Source organism: Leucoraja erinacea, chromosome 31 (genome assembly GCF_028641065.1).
Source record: "Leucoraja erinacea ecotype New England chromosome 31, Leri_hhj_1, whole genome shotgun sequence".
In the NCBI taxonomy this organism is placed as follows: Eukaryota; Metazoa; Chordata; class Chondrichthyes; order Rajiformes; family Rajidae; genus Leucoraja; species Leucoraja erinaceus.
Window position 1 is genome coordinate 13,382,218 of NC_073407.1, and position 15,719 is coordinate 13,397,936.

Sequence of the window (15,719 nt, forward strand, 5' to 3'; positions counted from 1 at the left end):
GAAAAAAGAAGAAAAAAAAGAAAGAATTTACCAATAACACAATTTTGGAGATAGGTCCATAGATTATAAAGTGTAATTATTCTTCCAATCCAGGATTCAAGTTTCAGTCAAGCTTCCGTGCTGGACCAATTTACCCTTTCAGAAAATCAATAAATGGAGTCCATATTCTATCAAATAATTCTGGTTTGTCAATTTAGACAAGTCTAATTTTTTCCAAGTGTAAGGTCTCAGACATCTCCATAATCCATATTTTAATTGTGTGGGGTTTTTCCAAATTTTTAATATTAATTTTTTCCCAATTATACATAAAAATTCTTAAGGGATTGGACAGCCTAGATGCAGGAAAAATGTTCCCGATGTTGAGGGAGTGCAGAACCAAGGGTCACAGTTTAAGAATAAGGGGTAGACTGAAATGAGGAAAAACTTTTTCACCCTGAGAGTTGTGAATCTGTGGAATTCTTTGCCACAGAGAGCAATGGAGGCCAATTCACTGGATGTGTTGAAGAAGAGAGATTTAGCACTTGGAATAATGGGAATGGGGAAAAAGCAGGAACGGGGTACTGATTTTGGATGATCAGCCATGATCATATGCTGGCTCGAAGGCCCGAATGGCCTACTCCTATTTTCTATGTTTCTATATGCATTAACTAAGGGAGGATGGATTTGAGCTGATCGAGTATATCTGACCACTCTGTGCTCTCTTTCTCTCTGCACAGATTTGTCTGCAACAGCCTGTTGACTGTTCGAATCAGATGTTTGATTTAATGATCAGCTGCTGGAGCAGAGACATCAAGGACCGGCCGAGTTTTGAGCAGATCCACCACTTCCTGCAGCAGCAGCTGGCCAATGGATCCTAGCTGTTGGATTATCGGCCATTGCTTCTGCACACCAATGGACAATTCATCTTCTTCGCCCACTGCCATCTCTGGTGCAAGAATTGGCCAATGGTGGCTACTTGTGATGAGCTCATTACTTTGTGCACTTCCTGCTCGAGCCTCTCTAACAGCACAGCTTCCTGTCTGCTTCCTGTCTACTGACAAAATGGCCAATAACTGGCTCAAGACGGCCCCTCTCCAAGCAAGGGACGAGGCATTAGGAATGTACCAGGGCTGGGATTAATTGGCCAAGTGTCAGTACATTGAGGAAGCTGAAACATTTTGAGAACTTGGGAGTTTCAGGCTGGAAGTGCCTGAAGTTGGCCAAGAGACGTGCACAAGGCCAACACTTTATCACACAAGACTACTTTTCTCTATCATTCCCTGTGGCAATGACAAACACTGGTCTCCTTCTGATGATGTTGTCTCCTCACACTGGGGTTTGCAAGTTGTAGCTGGACGGAGAAACCTGTGGGGAACCTGGTGACGGATGTGCCTTAGACCTAAGAATGTAGACACTATTCCCCAGTAACTTGTGAGGAGATGTCCATCAGCCTAAAGGAGAATATGGTGGTGCTGCGCTCACAGTTTATTAACTTAGGACAGATTGTACTTTATATGCGATGGACTGCTGTGCAATGAGTGGCAAGCAGTGGGATGTCTGCGGTTGACATGGCATGTTGCTAATGATGGGCTACTTCCACAAGTGACTGATCGACTGACACTTTGACAAAACAATTGATGCATATTGCATCTGCACTGATGTTGCATTCTTTCAACGCTGGTGACTTTAATGTGAGAGCTGTTCACAGATCCTGGACTCCTGCAGCGGAAGCTTCGGGGGGGGGGGGGGGGGGGGGGGGGGTGGTTCAATCTCTTTGAAAAGTTGGCGAGGGGTTGGGTTAGACTGCTTCCATTTCACTAAGCCTTCCCCACCGGACATCCAACATCCTTGAAGGTGGGTGAAGTCACACACTTCTACCTTACGTCCAAGACAGCAATCCATACGGGGTGTGGACCCAGTGAGGAACGGGGGGCTGGGAGGATGAGTTTTGAGACAATTGGTGCAGTAGGTCAACCGTGTTGATGCTGTATGACGTTAGACCTGGCCAGAGTGCCTATCACCAGGGCCACACTGAAAATAAAAGGTTAGCTATTGAAGCTTGAGAGGAGTAGGAATGTCTTCACCCAAAGGGTAATGGATCTTCAGAATTCACCTCTCCAGTGCTGCTGCTGAGGATTAATCATGGGCATATTCAAATAGGAGATGGATAAAATCTGTGCATTAAGATCACTGGGGAGATAGGTTAATGCAGAAAGTGGCGCTGGAGTAAAAGATTAGTCAGGAACATATTGAGTGTCAGAATAGGTAAAAAGGGCCAAATGGCCTGTTCCTGTTCTTGTTCCTGGTGCCCCACTTCATTCAGTTAAACCCAGTGAGCATCTTGGCACCCCATGCTGTGCTGTTAATTCAGGCAGAACATCCGGCCTTTCGAACCTACTCTCTCCTTCATCATGGCTGACCTTCTACCTCAGTGTCATTTTCTTGCCCCATTTCCAAATATCAGCATCGACTCAAAGAGCTGGAGCAACTCGGGAGGTCAGGCAGCAAAGGAATTGGTAACGTTTCGGGTCAAGACCCTTCTTCAAATCTCAGGATTCCCTTAGTAACTAGTTGATCTATTCGTCTCTTATTTTAAATGACTGAACATTCACTGTCCTCTGGAGGAGAAAATTCCAAAGCCTCACCATTCTCGGAGTGGGAAAATGTCTCCTTATCTCTGTCCTAAATGGTTGCCCTTATTCTGAGACCACTGTTCCTGGACAACTTAGACAGGAAAAGCATCCTCCTTCATGCAACTTGTCGAACCGTAAAAGATTTCAATGAGATCAGCAATGGTCCCATAAATTGAGCGGCACAATGGCGCCAGAGACCCGGGTTTGATCCTGACAGTGCTGTCTATACAGATTTTGTACTTTCTCCCTGTGACCGTGTGGGTTTTCTCCAGGTGATCCTCCCACACTCCAAAGAAGTACAGGTTTATAGGTTAAATTGGTTTGATAAAATTGTAAATTGTCCCTAGTGTGTAGGATAGTGTTAGTGTATGGGGATCGCTGGTCAGAGCGGGTTCGATAGGCCTATTTCCACGCTGTATCTCTAAACTTGAACTAAAAGGGAGGTATCATTGGAGCCACAGTTTGGGAAGTCACTGGCAACAGACACCACACAAGGAGAGGGATGTTCCTGATTCAGTGGGTGCGTGGGGAAACAAGCCACACGTGTAGAGGGCTGGCAATGTAACCTGTCAGGAAACTTTCTACAGTACATCTGCAGAGGTTTGTTAAGAGTATTCGGAGACAAACCAAATGTCTTTAAACTTCGAAGAAAGTAGCGACCCAGCGACTCATGTTTGCATCTGAGGAACACCGCAATAGATACAGGCCTCAGGCAACATGGAGGGGAGGCCCCATGAGTTTGAGGAAACAAGGGAGCCAACCATGAGGGAAGTGAGAAATCCCTTTAGTGTAGAGGGGTGCGAGTGACAGAGATCATAGAGGCATCAGGGCAGCTCGGGAGAGCGGATAGGTTTCTGGTTGTGAAGGGAATTAAAGACTAAGGAGTCGATGCAGGAAGGTGGCACTGAGGTCAAAAATCGACAATTATAGTGCACGGCAGAGCAGAAACAAGAGGTCCAATGGTCTCCAGCTTCTGTTTATGTCCATAAAGATGGGCCAGGCATTGGGCCGTTATCAGTTATACGGAGTGAGAACTTCACTGGTGATGAAAGGCACGAGGAGTGTGAGTGTGCTGAATGGGGAGAGATAGGCTTTGGTTGGGGGGGGCGGGGGGTGAGAAATGGGAGGAGTAGCAGATCATTCAGCCCCTCATGTCAACTCTGCCCTTCAGTACGATCACTAACCTCAGCACCACGTTCGGGCACTGATGCTCAATTCCCTTAATAGCCCATAGATAGCAGTCTTGAATATATTTGGTGACTGAGCATCCACACCCTTACGTAAGGAATTCTAAACATACACTACCCTTTGAGTGAAAATAGATCTTCTCATCTTCATCCTGAACCATTAATATCTGTTGTTGACAGCACATTCCTGGTTCTAGCTTGGAAAAGATCATGCTTGCATCCACCCTGCCAAACCCCGGAAGAATTATTTTATGTTTCGGTGGGATAATTCTTCCAACCTCCTGACAATATGGATTCTTTAACCTCTCCGCAGAGGACAATTGCCCCCATTCCAGGAATCAATTTGGTGAACTTCGGTGCACTCCTTCTATTGCAAGTAGGTCAGGAGACCAGACCTGTACATAGTTACTCATGGTGCAATTTCAGTGAGACTTCTTTACTCTTGTACTTAAATCCTTTTGAAATAAAGACTGACGTACATTTTACCTCTCTAGTTGTGTGCTGTACCTGCATGTAGGTTTTGTTTATTATTGTCACGTGTACCGAATACAGTGAGAAGCTATTTTGTTGCGTGCTATCCAGCCAGTGAAAAGGCTATACATGATTACAATCCACTGTGTACAGATACAGGATAAAGGGTATAAAATTAAGTGCAAAGATAATTGGAAGTTCACCAATGTGGTAGATGGAAGGTCAAGACTGCTCTCTAACTGGTGAGAGGATGGTTCAGTTGCCTGATAACAACTGGGAAGAAACTCCCTGAATCTGGAAGTACGTGTTTTCAAACTTCAGTGATCCATGTTTCTGGTCCACGTTCCTTGGGTCTGACTTAAACCTTGGAGAGGCAGGGTGGTGCTGGCCACTCGTCATAGTTGACAAGGCAGCAAAAAAGTTTATTAAAGCTGACCAAGCATCGCAGCTTGGTTTGGGAACAGCTCTGCCCAAGACTGCTGAGAGTTTTAGATGTAGCCGAGTCCTTCACACCGACCAGACTTCCCACATTGACTTCAATCTTAACTTAATCACCGGGAGAGCATAAATATTCTATACAAACTGCACCTGAAGTCAACATAGAATCTGTCTCTGGTTCTGTGAGGTTGTAGCTTTTTGAGAACTTTGGAAGGCAGGCCATAAGCCCCTAGAAATTCATTTGGATCTGGCTTTGAATCTCACAGATACTATTTATTTTGCTGTTGCTAATTTCCTGCAGCTCTTTCATTTTTGCTTTATTATTGTCCATGAGTTCTGGGAGTTCCAATTATCTTCTGTGATGAGTGAGCACGCAGTAGGAGGTGGTAGCTAGCGTACACGGCTTGGCGCAGTTGCCAAGTGTCTATGAGCCTCCGATTTAGAACTTTGCATTCTTGATGGCATTCCAGACTCGTATCTGGACTCATCGTCCAACCCTGTATCTCCTGACTTGAACGCCGCAGATCTGGTCTTCATTAGGTTCTGGACCGCTTGGTTCATCCAAGGCTTCAAGTTCAGGGAACACTTGGATGGTCTTGGGAAGATACCCTCCTCTACACATTACTTTATGAAGTCGGTAACAAACGTGGCGTATTTGTTCAGGGCCATTGCGGAGTCCTTGAACATTGCCCAATCTACCAACTCCAAGTAGTCATAAAGTCACTCCTCTGCCTCTCCTGACCAGCTCTGTACAATCTTCACCCTGGAGCTGTTCCCTTCAGTTGCTGCTATACACTGGATGGAGCACAGCCATGATTTCCGTATTTTCATTTGTATCTCGTCTAGGATTCTCAGACCAAGTTACCTTTCACTAAGGCACTATTCCACCACATTTTCACTGTCCTATATCATTGTTACCTTATCTGTCCAAAACTCTACAAAATTCTCCAGTCAAATTTGCCCCTCCATTAGTAGCAGGGAAAGCCATGTACCTCACTACGTCCTCTATTGCTACCCCCCTACAGACTTGTATCACCCCAATAAACTTCAATCATTCCCTACATGCTCCCCTATCTTCTCACCCCTACATCTCCCTGTCCTTCTGTTTTACCCCCTGTGGATACACACAAAGTGTTGGAGTAACTCAGTCAGGCAGCATCTCTGGAGAGAAAGGATGGGTGACGTTTCAGGTCGGGACCCTTCTTCAGACTGGCGTCAGTCATGACAGCGGATCAACAATAACTACACTGGCACTCGTAAGATGAACTCATGCAATAGGCTTTATTTCCAATGTCAAAAAATAGTGTCAGTCTGTCTATCGATCTATCTATCTTATCTACCAATCTATCTCTATCGGAGGTGGACATAAAATGCTGGAGTAACTCAGCGGGACAGGCAGCATCTCTGGAAAGAAGCAATGGGTGACGTTTCGGGTCGAGACCCTTCTTCAGACTGATGTTAGGAGTGGGCAGGACAGAGATAGAATGTAGTCAGAGACAGTAAAAACTGGGAAGAGGGAGGGGATGGAAAAAGAGGGAAAGCAAGAGCTATTTGAAGACAGAGAAGTCAATGTTCATACTGCTGGGGTGTAAGCTACCCAAGTGAAATATGAGGTGCTGTTCCTCCAATTTGCGCTGGGCCTCACTCTGACCATGGAGGAGGCCCAAGACAGAAAAGTCAGATTGGGAATGGGAGGGGGGGGTTAAATGCTGAGCAACCGGGAGATCAGGTCGGTTAAGGCGGACTGAGCGGAGGTGTTCAGCGAAACAATCACCGAGCCTGCGCTTGGTCTCGCCGATGTAGAGAAGTTGACACCTGGAACAGCGGATACAGTAGATGAGGTTGGAGGAGGTGCAAGTGAACCTCTGCCTCACCTGAAAAGACTGTTGGGGTCCTTGGATGGAGTCGAGGGGGGAGGTAAAGGGATAAGTGTTGCATTTCCTGCGGTTGCAGGGGAAAGTACCTGGGGAGGGGGTGGTTTGGGTGGGAAGGGCCGAGTTGACCAGGGAGTTGCGGAAGGAACGGTCTCTGTGGAAAGCAGAAAGGGGTGGAGATAGGAAGATGTGGCCAGTAGTGGGATCTTGTTGGAGGTGGCGAAGGTGTTGGAGGATTATATGCTGGATTATATCCGAGGACATCACTCTCTCTCTCTCTCTCTCTCACATGCACGAGGTGTGTAGGTGAATTGGTCCGATAACATGATAAGGGAATAATGTTTAGTGCGAGGTTAAGCCAGCAAAGTCCAATCAAGGATAGTCCAAGGGTCACCAGTGAGGTAGATAGTAGTTCAGCACTGCTCTCTGGTTGTGGTAGGATGATTCAGTTGCCTGATAACAGCTGGGAAGAAACTGTCCCTGAATCTGGAGCTGTTATTCCCCAAGGTAGTATGACCCCTTCACATTTCTTACCTCTTACCCCCAATCCTCACCCTCGACAACCAACCTTTTCCTCAGAGATGCCAGCATCACGTTACCGCAAGTCCTTCCACCACCTCCTCGACTCTCTTACCTCAACAGGGGCGAGCATGTAAGCAGAGCCTGCCTTCTCTAACGTATTCACCGGCTGATGAATCTGAAACCTGAACGTGACTTGCTGGAGTATTGAAGATTCGGTGAGAGTTTTTCAAATCCGCGGTATTTTGTCCTGTGTTGAATTACTACACGAAATCTGAAGTTGGGGTGGGATGGAATGTTTGGGTAGTTTCCCAGAGTCTGGTGGAATTTCAAGCCATTGTGGTTCTGACCAGAATTCCACCCCCTCTATTGTTCACACACAAGTGACTGTTTCACCTGGGAGACAGTGAATGGCCATCGAGTGCGCATGACTAGTCCTGGGAGATCCAGTGAAGCTTTCTTCAAAGCCAGGGTAAGGCTGTTAACAGTGTGTCGTCCACGCGGAAGGCAGTTTGTATTTCTGATACAGACCATCAAAATCACATCCGGACACACTTGCAATTGTAAAGCACTTTTCACACCCACAAGCATTTACCACCAGCGGGGTACTTTTGAAGTGCGGTCACTTTTGCAATGCATGGGATGTAACGAGTGTGCAGCCACCCTGGAGTGCAGCAGTGTCTGGGAGTGGCGGTCCATGTAGATAAATAATGGGGCTTCTGTGAGCAGGGTCTGTGGGAGAATCTCAACACTAGCTTAGATTCAACAGTGTGACGTCAATGCAAGTTGGGTCAGTGGATGCTGTGTCTTTTCTGACACTTGTACCTTGCAGATTATTATTAGTGAGGGTGAGACATGGCAGGAGAGCTCAGCCTCCTGCGCTGTTAGCCCATTGCTGGTTTGATCTACATTAATGGCATAGGCCCGAGGGTAGGATCTACAATTCTAAATTTGCAGATTACGTAAAACTTGGCAAAGTAGTAAACTGTGAGGTAACAGTGATAGAGGTAATAGCAACAGGATATAAACAGGTGTGTAGACTGGCAAACAATCAGTTAATGTAGCAAAATGTGAGGCAATGTATTTGGTAGAAAGAATAAAGCATAAATAATCCTGTTCTAAAAATAGGGTACAGGAGCAGAGGGATCTGAGGATACGTGTGCATCTATCACTGAGAGTGGCTGGGCACGTGCAGAAGCAGTTCATACGTTGTACACTGTTGTAGACTTTATCAACAGGCACAGAATATAAAACCAGGGTTGAAATATTGAACCTTTCTAAAACACCAATCTGGCCACAGCTGGAGAATTGTGTTCAATACTGGTCAGCACGTTATAGGAATGATGTGGACACATTAGAGAGGATCCAGAGATGATTTACCACGATGCGTCCTGAGAAAGAGGTTGAAGGTTGCTGGTTATAAGGATAGATTTGTTAGGATCGATCTGTTTACTTTGGTGGGGGGGGGGGGGGGGGGGAAATGGCTGAAGGGAACTTTGGTAGATGTATATAAGATGGGCACCACAGTGGTACATAAGATGGGCACCACAGTGGTACAGCTAATACAGTTGCTGCCTCACAGCTCCAGTACGCTGATCCACTGTGCTGTCTGCTTGCATGTTCTCCCTGGGGCTGCACAGGTTTCTTCCAAGTACTCCTTCTGCATCCCAATGGTTTAGGTTAAATGATCACCTTAAATCACTCTCAGAGAATGTGTCGGTGACTAGTAGAATCTGGGGATTAATACTCCTCCCAGAAAACATCCTGGTGAACACCCCCTCCCCCTCTCCAGTGCAATCAGATCCTTCCTCCAGCCCTACTCCAGCTCTAGTCCAACCTGCGTTCAACCGTAATCCCTTTTCTGGCTGCAATTGATACAGGTTGATGAAACAGTCACAACTAAGGAATTTGCATTAGCATTGAATCAACTCTTGAGGCTGCTCAGCTTAAAAAACTACTTTCCAACTCAATCACTTCAGATCCATCACAATGTCATGGGCACTGTATGTTCTGACCAGGCTGAATAATAACCAAAGGCTTGATGGCTCAATGGTTTAGTTTAGAGATACGATCCCTGCACATTAACACTATCCTACACCCACTAGGGACAATTTTTACATTTACCAAACCAATTAATGTCAGGAGTGTGGGAGGAAACTGAAGATCTCAGAGAAAACCCACGCATGACACGGGGAGAACGTACACAGCTCCATACAGACAGCACCCGTAGTCGGGATCGAACCCGGGTCTCCGACGCTGCATTGGCTGTAATGCAGCAACCATGCCGCCCACGGTGCTTTACTGTCACATATGCACAACACAGTGACATTCTTTTGCACAATTACAAATGCACAGTTGCCACATATTGGTGCCTTTTTCAAAGAGAAAAATAACAGTCCAAAGTTGGGTTCACTTGTTGGAAGGACCGGAGTGCTCCCGATCCAGGTATCCCCAGGCTGCTGCAGAACCTGCGCCTCCACATCCCTCTCCTCCGCCAACCGCCTCCTATGCCTCCTGCAGCCGACCTTGAAGATGCTGGAGGCAATACCCCGGTCCCTCTCCTACCAGCCCACTCCTTACATCCGTCGCCACCAGTGGTTCCCTCCTCAACTCTCCGGACTTCGGGACCTCCGAGCTTACCCCCGCAGGCAGCGGCCCACCGGGCAACGGCGAATCAGGCCCGCCACCGCACCTGGCCGTTGGGTCTTCGTTCTCGCAGGTCCCTGGGTCTTTGACTGTGTCGGCCACCGGCTCCGTCCTCCTGCTCGTGGGTGGTCGGGTTTGTTCTTGTTCACTGCAGCTGCCGGGCCTGCTCTTGCACGGCACTGCCCTGGACACCTGGAGGTTCCCCTTCCTTGACTAGAGAAGGAGGAAAATGCAGATGCTGACAAGTATTACATAAAAGCAGAAAGTACGAGGAGCACTCGGGCCTGGCAGCGTCCGTGGAGACACACAAGATGAGAATGGTTTAGGTTGATCTTTCATCAGAACCGGTATGTCAGAGGGGTCAATGTAGAGTGGTTCATCTTCTATTCCTTGGTAGTTCAGATGTATTTGAGTTCACGAGGAGTGAGATGTCGGTGGATGAGAGATGGACTGGTGACAGTGACCATAAATTTGGGTGTAAGTAAGTTTATTGGCCAAGTATTCACATACAAGGAATTTGCCTTGGTGCTCCACCCACAAGTAACAACATGACATACAGTGACAGTTACGAATGACTCAGAAAACACTAAACATTAATAATAGTAAAACATTAATGATAAAACACCATTGATCAAGTATGTGAACCAACAAAATACCAGATCAAAGGGAGGCTACAGATTACATGTTGTGAGATCTCTGTGCAAGTGAGCGGGAAATGTGACTGCGATTCTGAGTCTTGGGTTTGCGAGGTTTGAGAAGCTAGTGGTAGAGAGAGAGAGGGGGGTTTGTGACTATGAGTGGAGGTTGTCAAGTTGTACCATGGCAGAGAGTAAGATAAAGTGTGCCAATCAAAATGTGGAAACAAGGAACTGCAGATGCTGGTTTACCAAGGAAAGACACAAAATGCTGGATAAACTCAGCAGGTCAGGCCGGTCCTTAGAGAACATGGATAGGTGACATTCCTTACGTTCATAAGTCATAGGACCAGAATTAGGCCATTTGGCCCATCAAATCTAGTCATTCAATCATGATTGATCAATTTTACCCTCTCAGCCCAATACTCCTGCCTTCTCCACATAACCTATGACACCTTTACTAATGAAGAATCTGTCAATCTCAATTTTAAAAATACCAGATGATACAGCAATATGTGGCAATGAATTCCACAGATTCACCACCCTCTGACTAAAGGCATTCCTCTTCGTCTTGTTTCAAAAGATATGTCCTTTTATTCTGAGGCTGTGCCCCCTGGTCCTTGGCTCTCCCACTGGTGGAAACATCCTCTCCACATCCACTCTACCCAGGCCTTTCATTATTTATTAAATTTCAATGAGGTTCCCCCTCATCCTTCTAAACTCGAGCAAGTACAGGCCCAGTGCCAACAAACGTTCATCAGGCATTTCAGATTGGGACACTTCTTCAGACAGTGTCAAGTCTTGACATCACTGTCGAGTGTGACAGTGATTGACGGTAATATACAAACAGTAAATGCTGGAAACACTCTGCGGGTCAGGCAGCTTCTGTGGAGAGAGAAATAGTTGATGACCTGAAATAGTCAGACCTGAAATGCTCACCCTGTTTCACTGTGCCCTGGGCCCCAGGATTCTCAGCGGCTGTGCTTCAAATGCTGCTTCTGCTCAGTGAGCCCACCTCCTCTGTCATTCCAAAGCCACCATGTCCAGGTTGTATGTGTAGGAAGGAACTGCAGACGCTGGTTTAAACTGCAGACATAAAAGGCTGGAGCAACTCAACGGGCCAAGCAGCAATTCTGGAGAGAAGGAATTGGTGACGTTTCGGGTCAACTCTGAAGAAGGGTCTCGACCCGAAATGTCACCCATTCTTTCTCTACAGAGATGCTGCCTGTCCCGCTGAGTTACTCCGGCTTTTTGTGTCTATGTCCAGGTTGTACCCAGGCTCAGTGGTGGTCTGGTCGTAAGTTGGTCTTCAGACATCCTTCCAACTCCAGGATCCCTCAAACACCATTTTCTGCAACCCCATCTCCCGTCGCTCCTGACCTCCAATACACTAACCACCCTGCATAGGGAAAGAGAGAGTGAAGTAGCCCACCTGCTGCCTGCTTATCCCAACAGGTGACCTGACGGAATGGCAGAGACCTTGATTCCTAGAGAGATGGTCTCATTTTTATTCTCACTCCCCCCTCATCATTCTCATTCTCTGCATCACTCTCCTTTCCCCTGCCTCACCCTCTCCCCCTAATTTAGACAAAATATTGGAATAACTTAGCGAGTCAGGCAGCATCTCTGGAGAATAGGAATAGATGACATTTCGGGTCGGGACCCTTGTTCTTCAGACTCAGCCATAGCCCCCAGATAAAAAGACGTACCTTTGGAAAGGAGATGAGAAGGACTTTCTTTAGGCAGAGGATGGTGAATCTGTGGAATTCATTGCCATGGAAGGCTGTGGAGGCCAAGTCAATGGATATCAGTAAGGTGGAGATTGACACGATTCTTGATTAGTATAGCGTCTGGGGTTATGGGGAGTAGGCAGGAGGAGGGGGTTGAGAGGGAAAGATAGATCATCCACGATTGAACGGTGGAGTAGACTTGATGGGCCGAATTGCCTAATTCTGCTCCTACAATCTCCGGTTCCTGTATCATCTTACTCTGCCCTTATCCCACTCTCCCTCCACCTCATCCTATGCCTATTCCCTCAAATCCCCACCTCACTCTCTCTTCTCCCCCTCCTGCACCCCACTCTCTCCCTTCCCCCGCCTCATCACTCTCCGGTGAGACAGGTGGTCCCGGACCGCCGTCCCCGGGCCGGGCCGAGCCGAGGCGAGCCGAGCCGGGCCCGGGTGGGGAAGCGCAGCGGCTGCGAGCTGAGCCGCTCCGGCCGCAGTCACGCCCGGTGGTCCCGGGGATAGGCGGCCCATAGTGACGGGGGAAGCAGTGATAGTGACGACGGCTGACCCCGGGTCTAGGAGGCTGCAGGTGGTCTCGGAGGGGCAGCAGAGCCCTGGACTACCAGCAAGACTCGGGCAGAAAGGCGTTCTGTGGTAAGAGATCCTCGGCAGGGCGACGGCTCGGGAAGGTAAACATCCCGAGACAACCTGAGTTCACTGCACAGAGGCATCCAACCACCCCAAGGGCTATGCTAACGCACTGGGATGTATTATACAACTTACAAAAATGTAAACATCCTTGAAACACGCCGCCAGTGAGTGTAAATCTCCCAGTACTGGGCGAGAGGTGTATGTATTCACCTGAGAGATGATGGGGCGAGTGAGAGAGAGAGACAGAGCGGGGTTGGGCAGAGGGAGGTCCAAAATATGCAAGATGATCCCAGAGGACAAATTGGCTCATTATAAAAAGTCACAACCGCAAAACTTGGAAAGGTGTCAAAAGACACTATTTAAAAAAATGCAGCTTACCACATGCATTGCTTAAAATGTCAAACGAAATATTCACATACTCACCTCATTCCCCATGGAAACATGCTTTTTGAAAAAACCCAGGGCAAATTACAGATTAAGACGTATTGTTGCATTTAGGATGGCTTGAATAAAGACAACAGTAAAAGATAAGGCAGAGCAATCAATGGGAATATAATATAAGACGAGGATTTAGATGGGGTTCGACATTGCGTTGAATGCAGAGAACAAACATTGCAATGCGACTTGGATATGTTTCGGAAATTATCACCTCTCCCTGTATTTCTGCAGAGGTTCGTACTTTAGGACCAAGCCTGGAGCCCCTTTGCACAGTCATACAGTATGCATGCAAACACTTCAGCCCACTGAATCCAACATTCAGCAGTTACACTAAACCTTCACTAATGCAGCTTTATTCTCCCCCACCTCCCCATCGATTCTCTCCAGAATCTCACGTCCACTCTAAGTACAATTTACAGTGACCAATTAACTAGCAAAATTGCATTTGGTGCCGGCAGGTCAGTTAAGTCCTTCTCTTGTTTGTTCTTAGTTGAGCAGGCAGGCTTGGAGATATGATTGCAGGCCTCAGGTCTGACCTGGTTGATAAGCCAACAACATCTTCTTTTATATAGCATGCTCTGCCAGTTGCAGCAACCTTTTGAGTGGCTTAAAAATATATCCCTATACTTGAACCTGGACTATGATTCTAGACCCACAAGTGTACAGTGTGGAAACAGGCACTTCAGCCCAACTTGCCCAGACCGACCAACATGGGCCGCCATCAATGTACAGGGCCTTGAACTGACCTGACAAACCACTTGGCTTCAGTCTTCTTCCTCGTGTCCGGCCATCTTCCATATCACGTCTTTCTGGTCGGTCAGTGACGGTTGACGGTCCGTGGATGCAGAATTGGCTACTTCAGTCAGTCACTGGGGTACAGTTCATGTCGTCAGCATTTCCCGGGATGCGCCACGTGGGGGCTTCTGCTTGCATCCCACTTGGCTTCAGTGAAACAGAGGAAAGAATAAAACCGGACATTAACCTAGGAATCAGAATCAGTCGCTTTCAGCACAGTGGGCCTTGGAAAGTTCTCCTCTCAAACACCTGGGAACCTGTGTCTGAGCTGAGAAAGCTGTCACTGATGCAGAATGATTGGAGGAACCTGCATCTAATGGTGCTCCCATGCAGCTGCTGCACTTGTCCTTCTCGGTAACGAGCTCATGCATTTGGGAGGTTGCTATCAGACAGGTTGAGGTGAGATGGCTCGAGAAGATGGCCCGCCTCCTCCTTCATTGAGGCGATTAAGGATTGCAATAAATGCCCACCTTGCCAACTACTTCCAGATCCTGAAGAAAGAATAAGAACAAAATTCCCAGCGTCATGTGGAGTGGATTAAATTGTCCGAGGATGGGCTTCCATGATGGTTGGGATCGCAGGACACAGTGTGATTGATGAGCAGTTCTGGCTGAGAATGCTTTAGGTTTGTCTCTTACCACCATGTACCATTGCCTATGCGAATGCATTGGAACCTCCACACCCATTGTCCATCACCTATCACAACTCAATGTGGTCGGGCCGGGGAGCTTCAATCTGACCTGCTGGTTGGAAGATCACTTGGAATGATCTATCTACTGCATACTGTTGATGCCCCAGATTCCTCAGCCTGACACCTCTTCACGTTTAGATATGCATTAAAAAATCTTGTCCTCTCCAAATCTCTTCACCACAATCTTTTGGTGTGATGACAGCTATATTGATTTATTTTATTCTGCTCATTCACTTTAACACAGATCCCTCTGTACTCCGTAGGAAGGAACTGCAGATGCTGGTTTACATGCTCTTTGTACCCTTCCATATCTCTAGTTTCCCTCTCCCCTGAAGAAGGGTCTCAACCTCAAACGTCACCCATTCCTTCTCTCCAGAGATGCTGCCTGTGCCACTGAGTTACTCCTGCATTTTGTGTCTACCTTCCCTCTGTACTCTGTTTGGTGAGTAAGTGAGGTGAAGAATATACTATTTACTGTTCATCCTAACAGTTAAATTGTTATCGTTAACTCTTGCGGGTTGTTTTATTTTGCGGAAGCTTGCATTTTGAGGTGAGCAGATACCTTGAGTGGTAACTAGCTGTAGTAGTGTGACCTTTTCATTTGAAGTCAATTAAGTGAAACAGTTTGGATTAGTGCTGTTTGAGTGGATCACAGGGAGGCAGACCATGTGGTTTTGCACAGTGGATCCCAGAGAGACTGTGGGAGGGGGCTTCAGTGAAGAGTGAGTAGCTTGTAATTCCTGGATATCTTCCAATGCAACGAGTATAGGAATAGAAGGATAGGTCAGGTGAAGGGCAGCACATAATCCACCTTGTTCCATAGACAGCGTGCATTTAGATATCACACCTTTAGTTCAGGGGAAAGATCCTGACTGGTAAGGCTGACGAACTTAGAACGTTGACCAGCACTGGGGAATCTTCTTCTTCCTCATGTCCGGCCATCTTCTATATCACATCTTTCCAGTCGGTCAGTGATGGTTGACGGTCGGTGGTTGCAGAATTGGCTACTTCAGTCAGTCACTGTGGTACAGTTTC

General features: G+C 47.2%; 3 protein-coding genes across 5 annotated transcripts in view; all 3 read left to right on the forward strand.

Moving 5' to 3' along the window:
* LOC129711936 (discoidin domain-containing receptor 2-like) overlaps window positions 1-4,284 on the forward strand; it is a 51,354-nt gene extending 47,070 nt beyond the window's left edge. For all 3 annotated transcript variants that reach the window (XM_055659975.1, XM_055659977.1, XM_055659974.1), the window contains exon 17: window positions 717-4,284. In XM_055659975.1, the coding sequence (XP_055515950.1) occupies window positions 717-857 (141 nt within the window). In that variant the 3' untranslated portion in view covers window positions 858-4,284. The remainder of the gene's footprint in view (window positions 1-716) is intronic.
* The window catches only part of LOC129711937 (tubulin beta chain), a 248,856-nt gene that overhangs the window by 109,854 nt on the left and 123,283 nt on the right, over window positions 1-15,719 (forward strand). The window lies entirely within an intron of this gene.
* The window catches only part of LOC129711796 (uncharacterized), a 102,418-nt gene continuing 94,186 nt past the window's right edge, over window positions 7,488-15,719 (forward strand). Inside the window, exon 1 of the mRNA XM_055659731.1 lies at window positions 7,488-7,573. The gene's annotated coding sequence lies outside the window, so the exon portion shown is untranslated. The remainder of the gene's footprint in view (window positions 7,574-15,719) is intronic.